The 26858-nt window shown below is 38.2% G+C and overlaps 1 protein-coding gene across 1 annotated transcript in view; it reads right to left on the reverse strand.

The window, feature by feature from the left end:
- Nucleotides 1–26858, reverse strand: part of hcn1 (hyperpolarization activated cyclic nucleotide-gated potassium channel 1) — a 76311-nt gene that overhangs the window by 11940 nt on the left and 37513 nt on the right. Inside the window, exons 4-7 of the mRNA XM_032569946.1 lie at nucleotides 17989–18207; nucleotides 11736–11882; nucleotides 9869–10109; nucleotides 3913–4077 (exon numbers count right to left, since the gene is read on the reverse strand). Coding sequence (XP_032425837.1) covers nucleotides 3913–4077; nucleotides 9869–10109; nucleotides 11736–11882; nucleotides 17989–18207 — 772 coding nt within the window. The remainder of the gene's footprint in view (nucleotides 1–3912; nucleotides 4078–9868; nucleotides 10110–11735; nucleotides 11883–17988; nucleotides 18208–26858) is intronic.

Genomic DNA, 26858 nt, shown 5'->3' on the forward strand with positions numbered 1-26858 from the left:
GCCCAGGCAGACATGCATGTCACAGGGTGGCTCATACCAAGTCTGGTTCTGCTGGAGGTCAGGTCTTTCCTCTCCTTGTTCGCCAAATGCTTACTGAGGAAAGAACTACTACAAAGCTCTTGACTTGATGCAATAGGATTTACTCTGACAGATACCTTTTCACCAATTGTAATGTAATCTCCTATTATAATCCAGATTCAAGTGGATAAAATATTATTCCAACAATGAACGACTTCTAAACAAACAACTACAACAAAACCATGAAAGTCATCTTCTCTCAACAAAATCTTGTATTTCAATTAAAACAAATAATATTTTGAGCTGGATGTGAGCTTAAGAACGTTCTCGAAGAAATACAAGGATAAAGAATATTCAGAATTATCTAAATGTGCATTTTGAAATTGCCGACATGAGCCGGATGAACAAACGTCTGATAAATTTCTGAATTTAAGAAAATATTAGTAGGTAATACAGACAATATTCTCAGTACATCAGAAAGAAATTTGTTTCTGATAGAATATGAGACAGGTATTTGTCAAAAGATAATACAACAATGCAAAAGGAGAATTGTTTCCAAAAGGAGAAATCGTTTTCCTCTGTTACATTTTTTTTTTACATTTCACAGATTTAAAAATAAAACTTTAACGATGACAAATGCTTCTATTCTCAATAATTACTGATTTTTTTTTGTTGACAAACAGTAAAAATCAATTAAATCCTTTTTGTAATTTTTGACTAGCCTTTTCATGGTTCAACTTGTATTTTGATAATTTGTCTTTGAGGTTGACACCCATTATCTTTTGCTTCCTCCTCAGATTCTCCATCTGGTTCAAGTCAGATTCCTCTTGCTGGTCTACTCCAAAATCTTACTATTACTATTATTATTATTACCCCGTTTGATCAATTTAAACATTGCTTTAAGTCTAAATCTGCTAGGGGCAAGAATAATTTAGGGCAGACATGTATTTGAATCCTAAAGTCAAATATTTTGATTGAAACCATTTCACAAAATCTTATTTTACCTTTTCCAGCTCCAGTGACCCAAATGCTGCTGCATCTCTGAATTTATTTTGACACCAAGTACTTGAAGGGCTCTGTAGATTTTTCTTAGTCATCAGCTGACTTGATGACATATTAGAGTCACCTATAGAGACTTTTCCAACTTTATAGACACCAATAGTAGATTTCCAGTTAATCAATCTGACCCGAAAACTAAGTGCTTTTGAATTTGAGTCAACTTTGTGTTACAAAGCAATTCGAAAGCAAGAATATGTATATCCATGGCAAAGTGATCCACTGACAGGGCCGTGATAATGAAAAACAGCCAGAAGTGATCCAAAAAATTCAAGTTGAAACACTCTAACAACTTTTGTATATTGTCTTTATTTATGTTGATGGATAATAATGTTTTACTGTAATAAAAGATGTTTATTAGTATATCAGAAACATATTATGAAGCATTTCAGCCCTTCTCTCAATAAAAGAGTGGATTATTGTGAAAAGATTTTAAATTGAGACGGCCAAGGTTATGTTTAATAACGTCATTGAGAGGCACCACTTGGTGAATTCATTTGAGTGAAATTGTGTATATTTTACAAAGTTTACTGTATTTGTGTACTTCAAGAACCACAATATATTTCAGTGCATGTCACTAAAAAATACTAAAAATATTTCCTGATAATACTGTAGGATTTATTGTTTTACAGACTGTCTAAAAGGAATGGTGATATTGGAAAAATTCAGGGAGAAATTATAAGGATTACCCAAATTGAATGTAATCTCAGTTAGCTCCTGTGACACCAGATCTTACAAGATGCACAGGACTTTCTGAGACATCGACTGTTCAGGATGATACTTTGTAGACACTTGCAGTGTTGTAGCTGAACAATGATTCAAGCATTTATGATTCACATGGAGTGGTCTGATCAGATTTCAAACATACTGTACATACATGTGCCCCTTTGGAAAGTCCGTGTGGTTTGAAAACTAAATTACTAATTCTCATTTTAATCTTTCATGGCAAAGTTCTTTTTATTTCACTTTATCAATTGATTAGAGTAAGATCTATTGGTTAATAATGTAGTAGAGTGCCTTGCAACAATATTCATACCTCTTGTGCAATGCCACATTTTCAAACCATAAACTTCACTATGTGTTTTTGGGATTTTGTGTAATAGACAAAAACAAAGTATTTTACAAGGGCTTTGTTTTTGATAGTAAATGAGACAGACATGTCTTAAAAAGTTTTATTGGTCTGAAACTGTTCTTGTAATTTCTGATGACCATTTTGCGTGTATTTACTGGTATTTTGACAATTTATCTCTAATGATATGCTGAAGGGGGAGGGAGAGATTTCCTATAAAATTGACTTTTTTGAGCTTTAAATCATCTTACAATGTTATGCCTTCAGCCAAAACATACCTGGAGTGTTGCTTTGATTATTTCTTGTATGTCTGAGGAAGCCTTGAATCTCCAGATCAGACAAAGTACCGCCTATTTACCAAAAGCTCTTCTTTGGAGTGGCAGTCACCAGTCGAGCTTCTGCCCCACACCACAAAGAACTCCCACACTCAGTTCCTCCAGACTAGTGGCAGCAGCAATTAGCAAACACCTGGTGGAACTGCATATCTGCTGAGCTCATCGTGCAAACTACTACTCAGTCTAATAGTGGTTAACCGCATCATGGAGGAGCACTGTTGTCATATGGTACTGAAAACACAGTGTAGAAATGAGTAGGATATCAATTTCAAGACATCTAATTGCAAACTCAAATTTATTTTAAATGATGCTAGATGTATAAAACATTTTGATAAGAACGGAAGGTAGCATGTTTACTTGATTGTACTAAAACGTGGCACGCTGTGCCTGGAAAATGCATAATACAGCTCCTTTAACTCTTGGGGGTTGGATGTTCTCTGTGCCATTACCCTACTCTTTAGCATTCTTGACAGACTCTCTACCAGATTGTAGCTGGGATCTGGCTGGGTCACTCTTAAACACTGATGTTACTTGATGCCATAATGAACATGTTGGTAAAATTAAAAGATTAATTAAACTAAAATCTGCCAGTGGTATTCATTTTGACCTTACCTGTGTATAGTAAAAGTTAAACTGTGTGCAATCTCAGTGCAGACGCAGCTGTGAAAACCTCAGATGTTTGTTAAAGACCAGAAAACGGTCACTTTATCCAAGCGGGCCTCGGTAAAGGTGGTGAAGGTAAAGGAAGGGTTATTTGGCTATGCTCCTTTCTGCTGGTCTATTACATAAAACCACAGTAAAATACAGTGAAGTTTGTGGTTCAGACAAAATCTAAAAAAATAAAATAAAATCTAAGAACCAGCTATCAATACTTTTGCAAGGCACTGTGTGTTATACTGATCAGGAGCCTGCTTGACAGCCAACTGAGCTGCACCAGATGGTAACATTTCTCTTGTCCCTGATATTAATTTTGTAAGAAATCTGTAATTGGGTGGGGTGCTGCTCATACCCAGGAGTTTGGATGAGTGTACAGAGAGCCAGACACACATGCACGTGAGGTTAGCTTCCATCGACTCGGTGGCTTCCAGTGGGGGGGTCAACACCAAACCAAAGAAGTGGGCGACTAGACTCCCTCCCGGACAGCGACATGCACCGCCTTCCAATTAATCCAACCACAAAATGCTACTTTTGCTCATTAGAAGGATTAAGACAGGTTACAACAGAACTGTCTTTTGTGTTATTTAAGAAAAAGAAAAAAAAAACAGACACAAGTAAAAGAAAAGGTAGCATACAGGTCATGCAGCACAAGATGGTACACACAATGCTTTTATGAGGAAATAAGGGCAATCGGAATCTGATTAGGACAAGACAACGAGGCATGATGACGGGCAACAGAACCAATCAATTAGAAACGAGAAAAAAATTGGGTCTTACCAATGCGGTCCAAGCGGTCGATGGCTACAGTTTCAAATGCACGTCGCATCATGGGGTACTCTTCTAGAACCTCATTGAAATGGTCAACAGAGAGGGAAAAGAGTCGACAGTAGGTGTCTGCACGTACGCTCGCTGTCCGTCTGCCCTTGGTGAGCAGACAGATCTCTGCATGACAGGGACACAGAGGTACAAAGAAAAACACATGAAGGAAACAGTAGCAGGACTGCAGCGTGCAAAAGGCCATAAAGGCCATAAAAATCCCAGTAATTACTGTACACATTATCATATAGATGAATCTGTGAGAACAAAAGGTTCGGGAGAAGGAGAGCTAATGTGAATGTAAATAAATTGAGAAGCTCATGAGCAGGACTGTCACAGTCATTATGCTAAGACAATTCATCATCCTGTAGAGAGCTAATAGTCCCATAATATAATACCGTACTTAGCTTTACTGTCAGGCTCCTAGGCACTGCATCAGTTTCTAAAATGTAATGAGTAACTAAAGCTGGGGATGATTTTACAGCCACCTGTATTCCTGTCTCTGATGCGATGAAATACAAGAACAACAGCAGAACAATGCATCAGCAACATATCTATATTCTCCTTGTAGTCCCCATTGATCACTTTGATCACATTATCACTGAGCAGCACAATATATAAACACCCTAACTTCCTACCTCTATTAATGCAGAATCATTGTACACAGTGCACATCCATTTGAAGAAAAGCATCGCTACTCATATGTCCTACCAGGTACCTGTTAACGCCACTTAAATTGTTTACATACTTTGCAAAAACAGAGAAATTAGTTCTATGTCCCATGACTGTAGGCTGTAAGTGATTTCATTCTTTAATTGTAGCCTGGTTTGGGAGTTCTTCCAGCTTCTTGTTAACATATTCAGGTGAGATCTTTTTTTATTTCTCTGTTGTGTTCAATAACCATTACATACAAATGTAGTAGAAGGGACCTTAAAGGATTTCTTCAGTTGAGCTCTTTTAAAGTATAAATGTCACGACCAGAAAAAATCTTCTTGTGGAGTACGTGTTGACCTTGAATCTCATGCTCTGCCATGTACACTCTCCTCTGCATGCAGAATGCGGAAATGATCCCTTCCCCATTTAGGTTCTTAATGTTTGAGGTTGAAGAAGAGTCAGTAAGTTGAATTCAGAAATTCCATTTATTAAGAATAAAATGCAGCGCTGGTCCACCGTCACTTTTTTCTTAAGGGCTAACACAGCAAAACGGCACCTAAGAACAGTTTCTAATTTCTTTTGTTGGCTTGTAAGCTACACCCTAAAGAGGGCATTCTTTAAAGGCTAAGTGACACACTTAAATTCACTTAAAGGAATTTAAGTGAATTCACTTAAATTCCTTTTAGAATAATTTATTCCCAACACTGCCTACTTGCAAGACAGTAGAGCTTGTCTTTTGAGGCCCTGTCCACATTACCTTACAACATGCAATTTGAGTTTATAGTGACACATGCTGCATTTTTTGGAAACACTTTTTAAAGTGAGAATTTTCCAAAATTCAGACTGTGAAGTATATGTTTGAAGCTGAATATTACATAATACAATGACAGAGAGGCCATCTTCACACAAGTCCACTCAAGCATTCCATACTAGAAACCAAAAATGCAGCAGTTTTCTGTTCTTTTAAAAATCCATATTTATCCACTTTATCTCGACTACTTTTAATAACTATCAAATGTAAGCACAAAACTTGAACGACTAGGAGGAAAAGATAAACCGCGTCAACATTAGAACTGAATACGTTTATTTTGGTACATCTTTAGCACCACACTGCTTTGAGCATGCTCAGGATCTTGACAATTTGAATTCAGATAAAGTTATTGTCAATGTTTTTGCCTCGTACAAGTGGATTATTGGAACCTCATGGGAAGCGTGCAGATAAAATGGAATTTGCTTAAAAATATCCAGAGTACCAAAACTGGAGTCTGAATGATCCTGCAAAGAATTTGATCACTTGGTGTTACTCAAAAGCTGTGTATAAAGTTTAGAACTTTCATTTCCAAATGGTCTGACAGTGATTACTACTAATAAACACAAATTATAAAGAAAAGTGATAGTGATGTCATAGCAAAATAACTTATTCTGTTCTGACTCAGCAGCACACTGTACATCTGACACCTTTCATCTTAACACTGAACACATTGACATCACAAGCGACGTGTATACCTAAGCAGATGTAGCAGGATTATGTGTTTCACAAAAGGAAATTTATTTTTTTCACAATGAAACCCAAGTAAAATGTGTTTTTACAAACACCAACATCCATGGTACGATAAACAGCGTAACAGTAACTTAACATTTGCAGTGCCTGACTGAAGCAAAATACCTTTTTTTTTTTTTTTTAAATAAACCACCCCCTCATTTACTGTCCTGTATCTGTTTTAACACTCTTTGACCTCCACTTACATTTGCACCTGTACACAGTCTACCACTTTCCTTCACATGACCAACGTTAACCTGTTACGGTGTAATTTTTCTTGGCTCTGCCATGATACATCATGGAAGCAGAGCACAGACTGTGCAAGATGTGCAAGCAACACTCTCTCAAGGTGTGAGTGTGAAGAAGGTGTTAGCACTGCTGTAATGGAAAAGCAGCCTTTACAGCAAGAGGTTCCTTAGCGAACCTGGCAAACACATAGAGGATGAGAGACGCTGATAGAAGAATGCATCATGTCACATGTGGTTTCAGACGTGTGGGAGATACAAGAGTCAAAACAAGTACAGTCGATGGTTGGTCTGTATTTAAAGCAGCATGCTATGCAACTAATAAGCTTATATGATACAACAATGGCAACATCCAGAGATAAATGTACCTGACACTAAGAATCCGATTAAAGTGGGCTAAACAGCAGTGGGTGTGTAGATAATGATGTTTTGTCTGATACTGATATAGACAAATGAAAGCTATAGCTTTTGCAAAATTTGAACAAAGAAAAACCCATCAGCAATATTGAATCTTTTTCATTCACTTAGCCAATTCCTCATACGTCTAATGCCAAGGTTACATTTTATGTTTGGATAAGTAATGTCCCCCCTACAGTTTTGTCAATCATTTTAACAAGTAGGTTAAAGAACCTTACAAAAAGTTACTGTTGCTTCTAAGGAAGACTTAGAATGTAGAAACTTAGAAAAACAAGATCTATTACCCACTTTTGCTATTTATTTGACAGGCAAGTTCACTGGTTTAGCACCTTATACATATTCAACTACCTCTGTTTTTTTGTTGTCCTGGCTTGCAATTCTGTGTTGACATGGAGAGAATAGGAGCCCTGAAATGAATTTTAAAACTCTTCTGAAATATCATCCCCGTCACCTGGAAAACCTCGGGTGTTGCTGTGGGATCGTGTACGTCAGGGACCAGTTATCACTCCTCATGATGCTGCAGTTTGACACGTGTCTGTTGTGCTGTCACAAAGCATAACCACTGACTCCTGGAGCGTTGACGATAATTTACCATCACGTCATGTGTCACATATACACTTGTGGCAACCCGCTTTCCTCCTGTGTGTGTGAGGAGGGTAAGTCCCGTATGACTAAGACACTGAGGCCCAAAAGGGATTCTGGTCTGCTGTCTGTCTTGTTCTAGCATCATGCTGTATTATTTCTAAAGCCACACAATGGCTTCACTGCTGAGCTTCTGTGTGATAGTAATATGTAATCCCATCCACTCTGGCCCTGAGGTGATGTTATTTCAGCATGCAGGTGTAGTAATGACCATGGCTGAAGGTGCTTTGTGACCTACTGTCCTCCCAAATGTCCTGCTCATCATTATGCTATTAGTTTCCTATGGCTTTTTTTCTACAAGAGCAATGCCAGATGGTCCCCGACTCTCCCAAAGAGTTACCTAAGGCATCTAAGTATTCATACCCCTTTGAACCTTTTCACAATTTGTCATGTTACAAAAACAAACTTAAATCTATTTTATGCGATAGATCAACTGATCATCAGGGGTTTATTTGAAAACATAAGTGAAAAAACACCATCACAAACTGAAGGAGCATTCACAGCAGTCTTGTTTGGTTCGATTTAATCGAACTCTAGTTGATTTGCAGAGAAAGATTTGCAGGGAGGTGTGAAAGTGCAATCAAACTCTGAAGTGACCAAAAAAACTCTGGTCCGCCTAAACCCTAAGTCTCAGTTCAGTTGAAGTGAACTCTGGTGGTTTCGAATGGAAATGTGGATGTGAGCAGACCGGAGACCGCTTCAGAAGCAGGAAGCAAACTACAGAGCAGGGCATTCTGGGTAAATACAACTTAATAAACACAAGAGTCTAATGTTAGTGGGAAAATATGTTGTGAGAAATCCTACAAAATCTGACATCACTCAACTTTTGTCTACGCTTTGCAAAGACGGAAGTCGTCTTCTGGAGTTATTGTGTCATTTCCTTCACTGGTTCAGAACCAGTGAAGGAAACTGGTGCAGAACTGGTGCAGAACCACCACTGGCAAGGTGGGGTGAGCAGGGTTTTCAAAGAGTTTGGATTCTTTGACACATTGCAGTGTGAACGCAATTCTGGAGAAGTAGCTGTCATAGCCCAGGTGAAAATAAAATCTGTTAAAATAACAAACATTAGCCTTGCACTCCACTAATCTGGCCCTTATTGAAGAACAGCAAGAAGGAAGCTTTTGCTGAAAGAAAGCCACAAGATGTCCTGTTGACAGTTCATTACAATCCATGCAAGGGACCTAGGAGACTTGTAGAAGAAGATACTCTGGGCAAATGAAACCAAAAATGAACATTTTGATGGTATGCATGATTGAAAAAAGATGGGGAATAAAAAATATGGAGTAAAGGCTAAAGTAGAGGAAGCTTGAGTTTTTTGCCAACAAGAATCTGCAGATAAAATGAGCCTCTAAATGTTAAAAGACAGTAGAGACACACTCTAAAACACTTGCAGTCACAATTGTAGCTCAAGGTTGTTTGACAAACTATTGAATCAGCGGAATTTAATACCAATGTTCATCACATCTTCGAGTTATTTTATCGCATGAAATATGCATAAAGTACATCAAAAGTTACTAATAGCATAAACTAAGGATGGTGTTTATGTGACAAAAGTGTGGAGAAGGTGAAGAGGTGCAAATACTTTTCCAAGGCACAGTATTTCCCTGTTTTGAGCAAAGGTGTAGAGACATTTGAAGGCAGTGTTGGACAGGAATAATGGACTTTGATGATTCAACCGGGAGACTTTTTGTTTTTGCCTCCTTTAGCCCGTCAACGAGTCACAGTGCATTCAACAGACACACCAAAGGGAAGGTATTCTTAGACTTACCCTCCTCCCATAGCAGGGGTGAGCTCAAGAGATAAAAAATGCAAGACAGTCTAAAATAGGAAACTTTGCTTTGCTTTCAATAAGACACAGCAATGTCTGCATGTAGATTTTGGCAGAGTAAACAACCTGCAATGAAATTACAAGTGACATTAAAAAAAAAAAAAGAAATGTATGAAATCTGGAATGTCTTGAAGAGGATAAAAATTTGAGATTTAAAGCATGGTGACAGGGTGAGAGTAGCAAGGTGCTCCTGACTTCAAGCAGAAGAGTTTTCAGTTGCTCATGATAAATACATCCAGCAAGAACGAACAGAGGAGGCGAGGAGTTTTTGCATGCGAGGGTGAGTGTGGAGGAGGGACCTCTGTGTGTGTCCTAAGGGATGCCTGATCCGCGCCTTGGCCCACTCCAGCAACCAGATGAGAGATTATGTAAGCACCGAAGCTGACTAACGTCTGACACTGGTTACTGAGAATCTACAATGACTTCCAACAGCATCAAACACAAGCCTTAGTCGGCTTTTCTGTCTAAGCATGTTACATGTGCATATATATGTATGACTCTGAGCAGGCTGACGCAATCATATAATATATATAGAATTTTTATGTGAGTGTGTAGAAAAGCCAGATAATAAAAAATATTCTCTTTTTTTACCTCCAAAGTAGGATCCATCAGTTAGTTTCATTTCCTTGTTGAACTTGGTGATGACACTCACGACGCCATGCTGAATAAAGTACATCTTCTTCCCAACCGTGCCTTCCCTGATGATATAGTCATTAGGTTGAAAAACTTCAAACTTCAGCTTGCTCAGCATCCCTGTCACAAAGTTGGGGTCGGCATTGGCGAACAGAGGCATGGTGGCCACAAGCTTACGACAATTGAAGTTGACAATTTCCTGGCGGAGGAAAAAGAAACAGGGATGTAAGAAATGGATACGCTCATGCCATAAATAATTCACTTATTTCCACCTGAACACAGGGAAAAGCAAGCAAGCAGATAGGTGGTCCGACACAAAACCCTCCAAAACCTTTCATCTCTGAACCGTTATCTGCAAACATAAATGAAATTGGACACACAGCGCTGATTTAGGCTTAATAATTCCCAAGCACTTCCCATATGTCTCATGAGAGGAAACTTTTTGGCACATAAATCAGATCCTGATGAGTTTGCCCTCTGGTGCCGGCTGTGAGCCATCTCGCTGGTCTCATCCTGTCCCCTCATACGCAGCAGGAGATTAGGAGCTTGTTGTCTGTTTGTACGTAGCATCTCTGTTGCTGTGCAGATGGAAGGCCGGGGCACTTGGCAACCGCAGTGCTGTGTTGCTGACCCCACATGAGCGATAACTCTCCTCCAGTGACAACGGGACATTAACAAAAAAGATAACCAATCTCTGCAATGTTTTGCTGGCTACATGAGTGCAACAGAGAAGAATCCTAGCGCAGCCTCAGATGTGTTTGTCAGCAAACGCTATGGAGTTCTGACCTCAGTCATGCACCAGAATTAATGAATTAGACAGAAAACAGTTCTCATAGAGGGCCAGCATTCATGTCTGAGAAGGAATCTTTGGCTTTGCCTTTTTGAAGTTTTGTCATATGGCAGCCAGCAGGAATACGAGTTGGAAGTTATGCAGCAGTGTTGAAACAGTATGGCTGTTTGCAATTACAAACCAGAGAAGATGTTTTTCTTGTATTTACCATTAAAATGGTCATAATATCCGAAAGCAAACATATTTATGCAGGCCTTCAAAATAAATCTGTTTATTGTTTATTTATACCACTATGTTTACAGGTAGGTAAACACCTTAGGTTGTGCTGAAATGATACCTGGGCTGAATTATTCAGTGATTACAGATTCTTCAAAGCATGTGATTTGTGCCTGCCATCCATCTATCCATCTATATTGCAGAAAAAAATGCAAGAATGTGATTTTAGTAAATAAATGCTAAAAAATACATTTATTTCTGCACTAAATTGACAAATTCCAACAACAGATTGAGCATGTTTTTCTTAATTTGTTCATTTATTATTTAAATTAATATTCAAAACTGGCAAAATTTTAAAAGTGTGACCACCATACTCAATCCATCAATGTTATAAACAACAAACACCATTTACAATCCATTCAGGTTTTAGATTATATTACAAAATAAAATAAATTTGTTTAGATCATTTGGCAGTCTATGCAAGGTTTTCCTCTTTGCACATACTGAACTACCCCTGCAAAATATTTTGTCTTAACACCTGAGTCTTAAGAGCTCAGACATAAACTAGCCCCTCGCTACACACACACACATCTTTCAACCTAATACTCACTTAATTTTTGTGCAAAATTAAACATTCAAAGTTCACCCTAGAGAATTTTTTTTCTTCTTGCAAATGTGACACCAGCTGTCAGAAACACTTTTCCCTGTATTTTTTTTAAAAGTATTCTAAAATCCAATTTAAAATTTCCATCAAACAGGAAATGATATGGGGTCAAAGTTTGAATTCACTCATATGTCTCATCAGTGAAGCTGTCTCACCTCTTTGAGTGGGTCGTTGAGTTCACTCAGAATGTTGTCCTCATCAAAAATCTTGCCTTGGTAGCGGTGCTCATAGTAGTCATGGATTTTCTGCCTCATGTCTGCTGGAAGCTTGTGGAAAGACATGTATTGCTCCACTTGCTTATACTAGAAAAGAATTTAAAAAAAGACACATGCTTCAGTTCATACAGCTTTTACAATCCTTTTATTTGGCAGAATGCTGTTAAGATGTGTCAAAAAAATGTCATTGTAAAGTGCGATCTGAATCACAAGCAAAGTTGCGAATAGCATTGTGGTCCCACAGTGTACTTTTGTGTCCCTGTAACAGGGACAAGTCGTGCGCTCACTGAGTCACAGTGCCATATCCTGGTTGTGTGTGTGGAGGTACAGCCACAAAGAGAGAGATGCAGGTGGTGAAGGAAAGCAGGAACAAGAACAGGCCGAGGGCTATGTCTGACCAAGGTAGCAGCTCAGATAACCTCATCTAACCTAACCTAGCCCAGCGCTAATGCGAATTACCAAACTAGGCTCTACAACAAATAAATCAAACTGAAAACTGAATTTTCAGACTAATTTGATAAAATATTCTGTCAAATATTTCTTGCAAGGACAATCGCAGGACTACGGACAACTTAAATGGGGCCCCAAAACATTTCTTTTAAAGGAAAGTTGTCTTTTGCTGTAGGTAACAAGTGTCTTTTGTATTTCAATCTTAGGTTCTTATGATGTGTTCGACCTTCTCAGTACTCTATTTCCTGTCTGTATTTTAGTCAATGATTTCTTCACAGTGACTCCAAGGAAAAGATTAAATAATGCATACTGAACATTTTCACTTCAATTTTCTTCCTGAGGTTCAGCAGCCACACAGGAGCTGCATAGCAATATGAAACACAATGTAACTAACGAATAAAAAGAATGAAAATGTTTAGGAGTACAGATCATTTTTAAAACAACTCATGTACAAGTTACTACTTGAGCTCTGTTCAAAGGAAGCCAAGATATGATTCAGTGATTAAAAATGGCCATTAGATTGCAAACAACTTTTTCATTATCCACATTAATCTTGGGTTGGTGTGTCAGTGTGTGTCTGCATCACACATCAGACCGTGAAGGACAAGAATATTAAGCAGACTCAATGATAGATCTGTGCAAACAGCTTCCATAAACTTGCTTTCCAAACCTGTTTAGTTGTTTTTCAGAGTAACTAATGGTTTTAGAAGATCAAATTTGATAATCAGTTTGAGTATTTTGTAAGACAAATGCTAACAGCAGATAACTTATTAATTTGGTGACTTCTGAACTAACCTTTGTTTGGGGGTGTCAGAGTGAAGGGGTAGGAAGACAAACAAGTTACACATTTCAGATTTTTATTTACATGAGGAAATGTGACCAGGTTTTTGTTAGGGTTTTTTACTAAAAAAAAATAGTCACATCAGAATTTATTTATTTTTTTTAATTAATCTCCAATATGAGGTAAAATCAAAATTGTATTTGTTGCCATTAGGAAACTATAATATATATACTAAATATAATCCTTTGTAAGAAGTAACGACCAAGGAGGCTGTTTTTGAGACCAGGAGCAAATCAAGTAATTTCACAAAATCAGTAGAAAAACCTGTACAATAGTTCACAGAAAAACAAAAAAAAAATCATTTCAGGCTATGAGAAAAAAGAAGAAACTGTAAAATGCTCCTTGGAGAGCACTGCAAAAAGCCAGGCAAGCACTGTAAAAATGGGATAACAATATTAGCATATTACAAATAAAAGAGAAACTTTCAATCCTCCCCTTTTTTGGCTTTTTTCAATTACTAAATCTGTGAAAACGTTTTAATTCAAGCCTCAGACAATCAAAAAGAGAAAAAATAAGGGAAAGCCAAAGATGCAGATGAAACTATCTATTTTGATCAGTTTTGTAACAGATTTGTGACAGACACAATCTTCCCATCCAGTCCGCAGCCCAGACAGCTGAAAATAAACAATGTCTCTCACACTCCTCTGGGTAATCATAGCGGAGCAGTGGGGGAGAGCAGACAGCAGCTGAGGTTGGTAGCTCAGGCCAGTGGCAAGCTCTTTGACCGGTGCGGCGCAACTGGCTCCACAAAATGAATTTTGTCAGTGAGAGAGAAGACACTTGAGTCACAATGCCCCCCTTTATTGATTCCCTCTCCCAGCTGCAGAAAGGTGATAAGGGGCCAGGGTTTTGTTTGTGGGAAATTGATTTATTTTGAGTTCACACAGTTGATGCTGGAGAGTGTCCACTGTGACTCAAACAGGGCATTTTGACTCAGTTAGTCAAGGTGGGGCACAGAGTGAGGCGAAAGTGCAGAACTTGGAGGATTATCAACATGACCTGCTGCTTAACATAGTACTTTCAGTAAAGATAAATGGGAAATCAACTGATGTCCACAATGAGATGATTTTTAACTTGGTCAGCTTTTACTGGGCAGAAACTGATGAGTAGCAAGCACCACTAGATCAAGCTATCCACTACATTCTTCATAGTAGAGGTTGTTACTGAGCAAAAAAGATTCGGTGTGCTATTTTCAGTATCAGCTACGTGTCTGCAGTTCATTCAGACTGCAAGAGAGAATGAGAAAAGGCCTCAGTTTCAGCGGGTAACAGGACAGATGAGCATATTGCACCAAAATTGCTTTGCGTCATCCTTTTGCTATTCAACCGCCGTTTCTTAAAGAGCTAGCAGGATTTAGAAGTGTTTATATTCTTTGTGGAAATATTGATTTATAGTAAATGCTAGCATTCTCTAAGAACGTACATTGTTGTTTTAGTACTGCTAGCTCTGCTACATGCACTAATTGCTAAAATACGATGCAAAATTCCACACTAATGTTGATTTTCCTTCAAACAATAAGACTGAACTCTTGTTTTACGACTTCTCTCCCACACATGGGGTATCCAAGCACCACCTATAGAAGGTATAGTAAATAAAGTTTAAATGCTGTTCCTATGTCATAGCGTTTACTTTTTGCATAATTGATTAGCTTTGTTAATCCAAAGCCTTCCATAAAAAAACATCCAATCAGAAATTAGATGCAAAATTCTTGCTTGTGGAGATTTAATTTCAAATTCTAGCTTTTTTTTATAGCATTTATAAGTTTGTGATGAAGTAATTAAGTTCCAGCATCTGACTAAAACTACCCATATCCCTCAATCAAGAGTCTATCTCTTTTCCTAAAAAAAGAAAAATCTAATATGTATTTTTAGTTAGTGCCTGAAGTAGCTAAAAATGATCTTTTTGGTGCAAAATATAGGAAGCAGCTATACAGAGAGAGGTCTTCGGTCTTCCTGAACTGAATGACACAGATGTCCTCTGGGTTGCAGTGATTCAGCACCAAGGCATCACAGCAGGAATGTGTTGACATCATGCGTACTTTACTCCCTCACTTCCTTCTCTCCCCTCCAACAATGTCTCTGACTCCTCGCCACTAAAAATGCTCACTCTGTCTTTTTCATCCCCTTTAAGTCTTTTTTTTTTTTTCCCCACCCTCACGCAACACAAAAGAACATTTAAAAACATTGACTATATGGGTCACATTTTCCCAACAAATGCTTGCCACAAACATCATCTACCATCGAATTACTTGCAACAAGAACGCCCACGTCATACATCTTTGCATCCATGTCTCTAACCCCTCCAGCCCCCCCAGCTGTGACAGAGATAGATGTAATGACTAGAGGCTCAGCACCCTGAACTCATTCCTGCTGCTCCTCATCCTGCTTCACTGATATGCACAGCCATGCAGCAAATCAGCCCTGGCTGAACCTGGCCACACACTGGGGTTTCTGCTCCCAAAAACAAGACATATTCACGGCCTCAAAGCTAAGAGTCCAATGCCTGGAGGGCTGTTGAAATGAAAGGTAAAATGGGAAGGGGGCGGGGGGAGTAGATTAAGACCATCGGCTGTGAAGCAGATGCACATCACACACTGAGCAAAAGAAATGCCACTAATTCAGTAACCTTAGACTCCAGACTTGTTTTCTGTGGGCAACTGTTTGTAAGAATGTTTTGTGGTGTGCCTTTAGCTGTCTATAAGCAATCCTAACATTATTTTCCTAATTACAATAAATCTGGACATGCAAAATCCACATTTTTAGGTTTTTCTTTTTCGATTTTTATGATTAAACTTCAGTATACATTTAAGAGTGATTCTGCAGCAGAAAGATTCTGGCAAAAGCCCTGCAATCATACAGTAATGACAAGTTTTAAGTGGCATGTTAAACAGCTTTGTGGAGCAGGGCCAAATGCAATGAGTGCTTTTTCTAGATTGCATCGTCCACGAAAGCGTCTGGCAAGGTCAGCCCATCGTGCTAGAATAAATTAAAATCATCTAAATGCTTTTATAAGCAAGGTGTAGATTAATGAACTGGTATTTTAGCATGTCCTGTTATAGTTACAGCCAAGGTGACTCTGCTGATCTGAATTATGATAACAACCTCCCACGGGACAGATAATGTGTATCAGTTGAACTTTTTTCTTTTTGTTTGTGCCGATGCACAAACCAACACAATGAGTCTGCAACAAACTAACATGTAATCTTTGAGTTAGTGGACTGGCAGAAAATAAACAGCTAAAGTTTATTTGAGTTGTATTGTATTTACATTGAACCTAATCGTATTTTGGCGTATTTAGTTGTTTCACATCACATTGTAACACCATTGTATACTGTTTTCAATGTATTGTTTCACATTCCAGTGAATCACAGTATTATATCAAATACATTGCAATGCATTAAATTGTATTACCTTCAAATACATTGTACTGTATTATGCCTTATTGCATTTGTTTATAATTTCTGATTGATTTCATATGAGAAGAGCAAGCCTTGTTTTCAGTTGCATGTCCTGTTTGAACTATTGCTGATGAGCTGCAGGCCAAACTAAACACAAAAAGGAGAAAGAAGCTGCAATAAGAACTTAATTTCACGTGAAAACTTTCACTAACCTAAATCCCGACTTATACAAGAACATATGTAAGGTCTAATTGTGTTTTGCTGTACTTCTTTTAAATAAACTTGTCAATTGTGATATTTGATTAATTATAGGCCTTTAAGGATAAATACTAATCTCATTAGAAATGCTCAATTACCACATACGAGCACAAGAGAAAAGTTGAAAGGCTCAAAGTGCTTCTATTACTGAATGAACATCAAAGGAACTTCACATCGACTTCACCAATCAACTAATTATAGCACCTCTAATTACATATGCTGCAGAATTTTACAGATGCCGATCGGGTATCTCAGAATGTTATCTTAAATGGATATAAAATCAACTAACCTTTTCGTCTTCTGGGAAGATTTTATAGCCAGATACATAATGACTGGAGAGTCTTTGTGGATCAGACATAAATAGCTGAGAATTACTAAAACCAGTGATAGTACCTTAATTACTAAAAACAAAAATTTGCAGCTCCTACAGCTGTATAAAATTAACTTTTAATTTCTGTAATTTTGAAAAAAAAAATTATTGTTCTGGCAAAAACAATTTAAAATTAAATAAATGGAATACATTATGGACAATTCAGCTTGTCTAAGCTGGAATTAGTGCTGCTGCAGCATAAGGGAAAGTTCAGCTTTTTGTTTTAATCGTACATGTGTCCCGGCATGACACAACTTAGAGGACGTTAATCCCTACCAGCACACAGTCGTATGTAAAGCACAGTAAATGGGTTTACTGCTGCATAACGGAGAAGTATGGAAGTTAAACTGAGCATCTCGCGTGCAAACCCAGGAGCACATCGGTCATTGCCGGCTGTTCTGGGAGAAGCCCAGGCCCCTCAGCATGATCACAGATGGTGGCTGGGTGTAAAGCGAAATAATCACTTTCCATGCGGAAAAAAAAAAAAAATCTAATTATGTAATAAGGAAAATTAAAAGAAAGAAAAACATAATGCAACTTCTCACTGGTCATTTTAAAGTCCAATCCTGACCCCAGCGACCTTACTTTTATCTGCTGTGGAGGGAATTGAATCCTCTTTTCTGGTCATCATCCTGGATTTTATAATCTGAGAGCAACTGAGAGTAAAGCTAATTTAAGTTTCGCTCCGAAGTGTAAGATCTTATGTAATTCAAAGAAAGCCAACCAATCAAACTAATACCTGGTATAATTCTGCTATTTTACCTTAGGTCTTACACCCTGTAACCCATTTGTTAGACATCTACTATTATATAAATCAAGCAGGACTAATCTACTTTAAAAGTATTATGTTTCCTGTACGCAATGGCAGGACTCTTACCTTCTCCTGGTACTGCCTGCGTGAGGAATCCAGTGACTGGATTAGCGCTGTAGCATGGCCCACAAACATAGCGTAGCACGTGGCGCCCACGATCATGCTCAGCATGGTGATCCACAGGTCGGACATGCTGACGGGCGCCCGGGCGCCATACCCGATGCACAGCATGTGGCTCATGGCTTTGAAGAGGGCATAGGAGTACTGCTTACCCCAGGACACATTCTGCAAGGACAGAGAAAGAGGAGATGGGGAGACAGAGAAGGGTTGGGGGGAGTTACTGTGGGGCAAAGCAGTGAAGAAAAGATGGCTTTGCTTTGATGGAAGACTGGCTTTTAGCCAGCATTCATGTCAAGCCTAAGACCTTAAGGCCCTCATTCTACCTGTTTCCATTCCCTCTCTGCTCTGCTCTCACTGTGCCAGGACTTACCTGACCCCATATTTTCTTCTCAAAAGTGGAAATAAAATCAAAGGTATGCCTGTAATTCCCCTGGCATGTGTTCTGTTGACCTGATTAGTTTATCTTCTGCACCTGCCCTTAACTACACAACAGCATGCAGAGCTGGGTTTCTCGAGTGAGATGTTAGTTTTATTATCCCTGTGCAACTCCCACTTATGTATAAAGCAAGTATCCCTAGCTGTTATTTCACTGTTACTCAGCTCATCAGAGAACAGCCTGCTTTAAGTTGTATTGCATTTGATAAAAATTGAAAATATTGAAAGTTCAAATTGATTAGAGCATGGAGTTGGCTAATTTTCAGGTGGGCTAGCTATGAATGAGTTCTGACTGTTTTTTATTTTTTGCTTTTTATTTTTCCATAAATACACTATTGGTGAAAATTCTGCAATGTCACACTGATACGGATGTCAGCATTTATTTCAGTGTAAAAGCTGCTGCTGGGTGAAGAAAAATCAAAGTTTGGTATTTTCACAAAAGTATTTCAAAAGAAGTCAGTGGAAGCACAATGATTAAACAAGCTAACCTGAGAGTCAGGGCAATGATCTGTACATTGTTTTGATAATGGTAACCATATTATCCTGGCACAATGCTATGAAAAAAATATTAAACACCATAATAACTGTCTTCGCTTTATAATAATAGCAAACAATTCTTTTTAGCAACTGCTATTTCACAGACAATGCTGCAATCATGAATTAAAATTAAATGCTTGTGGAAGAAATACTTGGAAAAAATATTGTGAATTATGTTTTTCATATCTTCTTATAGACTTTCTTTGAAAGTTACAATTAATGATGATAAAACACATATTGTGCAGAATAAAGCTCAATACAGAATATAGTAACTAAATGTTGAAAATCTACCTCAAAAATTTAATGTGTTCAGTGAATCTTTAAAACCTTTATCCAGTTTACTGCTGGATAAAACTTTGCTTCATATATACCATATGAATTAAACTTTTATCCAGAGGTTTCAACTATAGGGTACTGTATCCCTCCCAATCCCTCAGGTGATGCTGCACACTGCCTTTAAGCTGAAGAAAAGGCTTCTTTGCCCTGGGCTTCTGAGAAAAAACATTTCAGGCCTTAGGGAATATTTGTGGCTATTCTGCTTTTGACAAAGTTAGCGCAATAATTTGTGAAATGTGTGACTGTCTGAGACATTTCCAGCAACTTCCTCCAGAAACTGACCAGGGTTAAAGGGATGAGGGGGCTTTTCAGGCTTTTAACCTCCTTGTCAAACACTTGTTTCATTTATACATTCTTACGTCTTCAATTTTCAACAAAAATAACTGGGGTGAGAAAGTCTAGAAGGGTGCATCAGTTTGAATAATATTTCAAAGATTACTGCTTTACACTCTCTCTCTCTCTCTGATGTCAGGCACTATCCCCTCATGCTTGATGTTGCTGTTTATAACAGCTTTGGCGTCATATCCCTGGCCTTTAGGCAGTCTCATTTATATCTTGCCCTTTTTACAGATTAAAAAGCACATTGGAAGTGACTTACTATTGAAACTGTGATGTGAAACCATTAAAATGTGTTAATGCATCAACACTATTTTACTGCTGGGCTTGAAAAGCTTTCTAGCTTTGTTCCAGAACTCTCTAATGTCTTTTGTTCCCCACTTGTGTTGGTCTGAGCCATGACAGTCATGTTTGGAAGTGAGAGCTGCAGGATTTAGCCTCCTCATTAACACAGCACTTATCAAATGTGAAAGTGTGCTTTTTTCCCCTGGAGGACAGGCAGGATCTCCGGTGAGCAGGAGAATAAGCCCTTTGAGGTTGTGGTACTCGGTAAGTCTTTGCAGGAAAAGAAATGTGACAGGTCTTACAACGGCAGCCAGAATGCTTACTGCTGCAATATATTTGCATCTTGCAGACAGAAATTACATTAAAATTTGCTTCATACGATACACTCATCTCAACCACACCTATGTGAGAGACAAAAGAGTTCAAGGCTCACTGGGTACCTCAATTTTAGGTGTTTTTCTGTTGTTTTTTTTCCCTCAGTTAGCCTCTGTTTGGAAATAACTGTTCTTTCCACTAATTAAAAACGCTGGCTTCCTCTCATTTTTTCAAATATTCACATTGCTTGAATCGCTCAGATTCTGTAATGGCACAAATGGCATTTAGACAGTTGTACATTAACACAGTCTGGTCTATCAATTCATGTCTATGTAACTCAAGAGTTAATTTTACATATGGCTCCCAGATGAATGTGTATCTAAAAACCATGGATAGCTGTTCATTGTTTGTGTGCATGTTTTACTTATGTAGAGCCAGACATTTACTGCAGAGTGTATGAGATTTCCTTTTTGCCACATTTAAACTAAAGAACAAGACAGTACAACAAAAAGACACATAAATGCTTCTCAGAGAATCATTTGTTCAAGACTGCTTGCCTCAGTGCTCAAACTTTAAGGATTGTCTGCTTTAGAGCTTTGTTTAGGCAATGAAGTGACTGATTTTATGAAGGCTTGTTGGATTGTTTATATAACAGAAATAATAGGTCGATGTTTGGGTTACTACCTGTGGATTATTGTAAGATCTTTATATATGGGAGGCGGGAGAACTGAAACTCACTGACATGAAATGTGAGAAATGTGTGTGTATTTTCTAAATAAGTGATGCAGCTGTAAGTTTTAAAGCAATTTGAAGAATTTATAAATTTATTGTGGATGTTAGATAGGGTCGGGGCAGAGGGGTTCAAATCTTTGCTTCTAGACAAATTTAGCTTCAACACAGGGCAAAAAAATTGCACAGACACTCCTATCGGCAATTCAGAGAGATCAGTTAAGCTTGCGAAGATATTGTTGGACAGTGGGAAGGCTAAAGCAAGGTTACCTCAGTGTGAGTCAAGGATGGGGCTTCTCCAGTTTGACTGTTCTGGTTTTCACAAAGATTTTCAAACCAAAGAATTTGACTGACTTGTAAGTTAGTGTCTTTATATGCCAGCTGTCCAGCAGCAGCAACAGGTGGGGAAGGTGCAGCACTGTCTTACTTCATGCCCCATGTAACTGGAAGGAAATGCCAACCAGTGTGTCTGGCATATCATTAGAAAAACATGAAACTTTGAAATATATGAGGGAATTGTTTTTGCATTACTTTTAAAACCATAACTTTTTAAAACCTCGTTTACCTTGCAGACTCTCATATGGGGTCCATTTTTATTTAAACTGTCTAAAATAATAAAGTGCAATAATTTTCCAGACTGGTACTTTCTTTTTGTTTCTCTGTGTGGATGCTTTTAGGGACAGATAAGTTATTACTCCAAAATAATCTTTTGCTAGAGCATATTCTGCAGCTTTATACATAAGCCCTTTACATTCAACGATTCTGTCACTTCCTGTGTCTTTTTTTATCTACTGACATCAGACACACTGTATTTATCTTTCGGCATGTCTGTAGAGCACTACGGACGTCATACCCAAAACAAATCCCTTTCCATTCCATAATTTAAGTATCAGCTGCTACAAAGTTTCTGTAATTTAACAGTGCCATGTGTTTACCAGAGTGCTTCTGCATCTAACAGCCTGCCAGGATTTTGTTTCATTAGTCACAATCTAGTCTCCTCCAGTTGCCTTACACAAGATGTAGCTGGTTATGTGACCGGCAGGCAGTTGCTGATTCACCGTCGCCCCAGTGTTGAGTGTCACCCAGAGGCGTTGGTTGTTGTTGATACTGATGAATAACTATGAGGCTAACAGGATGCAGTACACTGCTACAAAGAACACAGTCTGTCCTCTTATAACATTGTTTTTGAAGGGCAAAAAACATCCGTGTTTACCTGAAAAATACCCCTGAGTAGAATCCATTATAACAATTGTCTTTGAAGGCAACCTATTTAATTTGGTCTTTGGAAAAATACAGCTACTCTGTGAATCTAGTATTGGTTTCTTGAAGGACATTAGTAAGCAAACTAATGAGGACAGACCAGTAATAACTCCTAAAGGGCAAAAACAACACAAAATACTTGCCAAAGTATGATGAAAGCAGAGTTAGGTTATGAAATAATATCTGAAGCTTTGAAATCTCACAGCACTGTTTGGTCCATTATCTGAAAATATAATACGGGGGGCACAACTGCTAAAAACGCGACAAGCAGAACCGTTATTGGAGAATCATCCAAAATGGCCCTTGCAGCCCTGGAGGAGCTGCACAGATCCACAGCTCGGGTGGTTTATAGAAACCTGCTATAAACCATGTAAAGGAAAAGAGCGAGAAAAATACTGAGTGTGTAGAGGAAAGGTAGCAAAGCACATCTTCATGAACATAGCATGAGAAATGCATTAGCAACATCATGATATGGATTTGATTTCTGGTAGGACAATACAATGCAATAGCTGTGGCAAGATTTAAATAGTGGTGTCCATGGATGTTTTTGTTTATTTTATAAAGGAGAATGGGCACAAACTTCAGTCTCTAAACAGATGGCAACATCCGCTAAACTTATTGCAGTTGTAAAGGAGTATTAACCCAGACTGCACAAAAAAAACATTTTCATTTGAGAAAACTGTTACATACCATGCATCATTTTACTCCAACTTTAGAGCTATTTATACAAATAAAAATAGAAAAGTCAATGGGCAGTGAAACCAGAATTAAATTTGAGGGGAAAGTAACAGAAGGAAAGAAAAATGTCAGATTAATTCATAAACTCAGGACTGAGTTTGGCTGCTGGAAGTGAGTCATTCATGAGGTTGGAGGGAAAATCAAATGGGTGATCTTGCAAAAAAAAAAAAAGTCAAGAGGGGTGACTGACGGATGGTTATGCATGGCTAGCTGGGCCTTCGTGGATTTCAGTAAGTGCATGTGTGGGCGTGCGCTTGTGTGTGTGTCTACCTACTGTTTCTGCCCGTCTCTACACTTACACACAAATATTCAGCTGTCTAGAACTTAGTTGACTATATCTCAATATAGCATATTTGAATAACACACATGCTCCTAAACACATGTCCGCATGCAAACAAATAGAACGGCCCATCACCCCCTGACAGAGTCAGCACAGTGACAGCGGCATTATCTTGTCTGGTGATTAAGTAAATGCAGCCTCTAAAGAGTAAGAAGGTACTCTCAGGCCATTAGTCAGAAAGATAACAGGCACACAGCCTGTACTGCAACACTCAGCAGTATCTGCTCTCCTCACTCTTCTAGCCCCAGCTGGAAACCAAGTACACGCCAACTACAAGAATAAATAAATATGGTGAATTTGAACTCATCGGGATAAAACGATACAGACACTGCATTTGGAAAAACATTGAGGCGAAAATCACTGAATTACATCAGGTATTTATACCTGAAATAAGCCAAATAAAAACAACAGAAAACAGGGTAGAGGGAGAGAGATGTGAAGATATTTAGCCCATGTACGCTAATGTATTGTGACATTGTGAGAAGAAGGATCCCACACGTGGGCGCGACTTATCACTTTGGATTTGCCAGGGCACAGTCAGCACACAGGCTATTACTTCAGCAAAGATCCACGGGGAAGAGATTCCACAATCTGCTCACATCAGAGTCTGTGACACCACGCCAGCTGCTCAAGAGCACAAGCCTAACAAAAATGATTGGCTTATTGTGAATTTTACCTCAGTTGATCCCCAATTATTGTAGAAATAAAAACTAAGAAATTATTTTTAAAAAATGAGTTTCTTCGGCACCTACTTTCAGATTCTAATTTAAACTTTTTATAATTCCTCTCCACACAATATATTTCCTGCTTTAAGATTCCAGTTGATCAAAATAGGTAAAATTTAAAAAATGTTAAAAACTTTATTAGTACTTTATTTCTTTTCCCTGCATCCTCCAGCCTAATATGCAAATAGTAATAAAAAGAAATGTGAATGAAGGAGTAAGGATAGATCATCAATCCATCACAGGACAACACAGATACACAGGAACAGCAAGCATGCACACACTTGCAATTTAGATCCAACGATTAGCATCACAGGTATGATATTGGACTGTGAGAGGAATTCAGAGTACCCAGAGAGAACCAAAACATGCATGCAAACTACAGGGTACACTTCACAAAACAGATATGATGATGTGGAAAGGAATATTATGTGGACATAATGAAACAACAACAGCCTAGATGTAAAGCTTGGGTACACGTGGATCTTTCAAGTATGCAATATCCATAAATATACTGTCATGTTAGCTACAAAGTGGCTCACAGACAACAAAGTCAATATTCTGGAGTGGATGCAAAGCTCTGAACTGAGTTTCAGAAAGTCTGTTGGCAAGGAAACATACAAACCCGACTCAGTCACGTCAGTTCTGCCTGAACAAGTGGGTCAAAAAAAAAAAAAAAAAAAAAATCAGCAAACTATCGTGGCGACCTTGTAAAAGGATACCCAAAACGTTTGACCCAACATTCAAGCTTAAATAACAGTTCTACAAAATGTTAAGTAAATGTATGTAAACTTCAGAATTTGAATTAGGAAATAGAAATAATTTTAATCATTCTAAATGACTTTGAAAGAAGAAAATGTTTAGACTGATTTCTTGTCAGACAAAGAGGAAAAACAGTTATTGTTGTTGTACTTTTGACACAGTGTATGTAAATATATGGTCTTAACTGTAAATTAGATGTACGATGTTCTGTCATGGACACTGACATGCGGAGCGTGAACATCAAGGCACAAAGTCAATGTCTTTTGAAACCTGACAGATTTAAGGGCCAGGGGACATCGTTGTTTTCTTGTTTCTTCATGCAAATTAATTCACGGGTGTACAGCCTTATGAAAAGAGAATTTAAATAGTTGGATTTAATGATTTAGGTCACCCATGCCTCCAGCAAACATTTGTGCCCTCTTTGTTTCAAAACACTCCTGCACTCTGAAGCTTTAAGCATAGCGTTGTTTGCGGGGAAAATAATCCTGCCACACAGGGGGCATCAAATTAGCCTTTTACATGAGTTCATTTTACACTGATTTGCATACAAGAAGCCGAATGTGTCGAACTCATACTGAGCAAGGGCAACAACCTGCAGCACAAATACAGAAGCTGTTCATCACTGCGCTTTAAGATTAGAAATACACTTACAACCAAACGGTTGTAAATCAAAGTAAATGTCAAAGAGGAAAATTCATCTCCCAGTTTGTGGACCATTAGCGAGGACGATTTGTAGCATTCATGTGGGAAATTAGATCAGTCCAAAGTCTTTGGGTGCAAACAGAGAAGGATCTGTTTGTTCCATCTGTTTGCATGAGTAACACATGCAAGCTGGTAGTGAGCTTGCTTAGGCAACTCATTGCCTCAAAGTAAAGATAAGAGTGGGAAACAGAACCGTGACGCTGAGCAGAGCTGACATTTGCACCTCGAGCCCAATGCCTCAGAGCGGCCAGCATGCGTGTGGAGCACAAAAATGTTTATCACATAGAAGGAGATGAGACGGCAGAAGACTTCCATAGGCGAGCATTTACAAGCAGAGTGACCCAGGAGGCATGTACACACTTCTGCACAATCATGTTGCTCCAAGAGGAGCAGCAATGCTTGACCCCCAACTTAAGGCAGAGACAGTGAGGAGGAAATAATACTGAGGAGGGAAGAGGATGCCCAAGAGGAGGGAGGCTAAATAAAAACAACAGTTATGTAAAAAAGATGCGTTTTCAAGTCAACTCCCATTTCTACACTGTAGTGAAACTAATTCTCAGCCAAAGTAACACCTAGACTTGACACTTTTTCATGACTGACAAACCTTCATCCTAAACACACACACAACGACTTACACTGATTTTCTAGTAAGTGTTTGATCATACACACAAATAGATCCAGGACATTTGAACCTTTTACATAACATTTAGGCACATTCCTTTTATAAATCAACAGGGAACTTGGTGTACATGAGAGTATACTGGGAACCATTCTATTTTAATATACACTTAAAAGTAAGTATATCCTTTCTGCATGATTTAAAAGCATGTCTACATGCAGAAAAAAGTGGAACTTGAAAGAGTTGAGCTTCTAAATGAGGCACACAAAAACAAAAAGTTTGACATCAAGCATTATGTTTTGGTGCTAAACACTGCTTATGTGGATTACGCAGAATAAAACTATAAATGAAATAAGAAGTGTATCAGGAATAGCAATAAGACTAAAGCATTTTAAATATTCGGCATGAATTTATGAATAAATCCCATGAAGAGAGGATATTTTGAGGTCACATTGTGTTTATTTACCAAGTATAAGTATAAACTCATCCCACAGTGCGCCAGCTTGTGGTCTTTTCCCAACTATAAAGTTTTTTAAATTTGGGAGACTTGAGTTTTGATTGATAATGTATCGCTGTATATGTAACTCCATCAGAAAATTATGGTGAGCACAATGCGAGTTATAGTTCATCTTTCTTTACATTATTATATTGGCTAATGTTTGAAAACAGAAGTTTGTTTTTGCTGCACAAAAGTGATGTT

Source organism: Xiphophorus hellerii, chromosome 8 (assembly GCF_003331165.1).
Source record: "Xiphophorus hellerii strain 12219 chromosome 8, Xiphophorus_hellerii-4.1, whole genome shotgun sequence".
Taxonomy (NCBI): domain Eukaryota; kingdom Metazoa; phylum Chordata; class Actinopteri; order Cyprinodontiformes; family Poeciliidae; genus Xiphophorus; species Xiphophorus hellerii.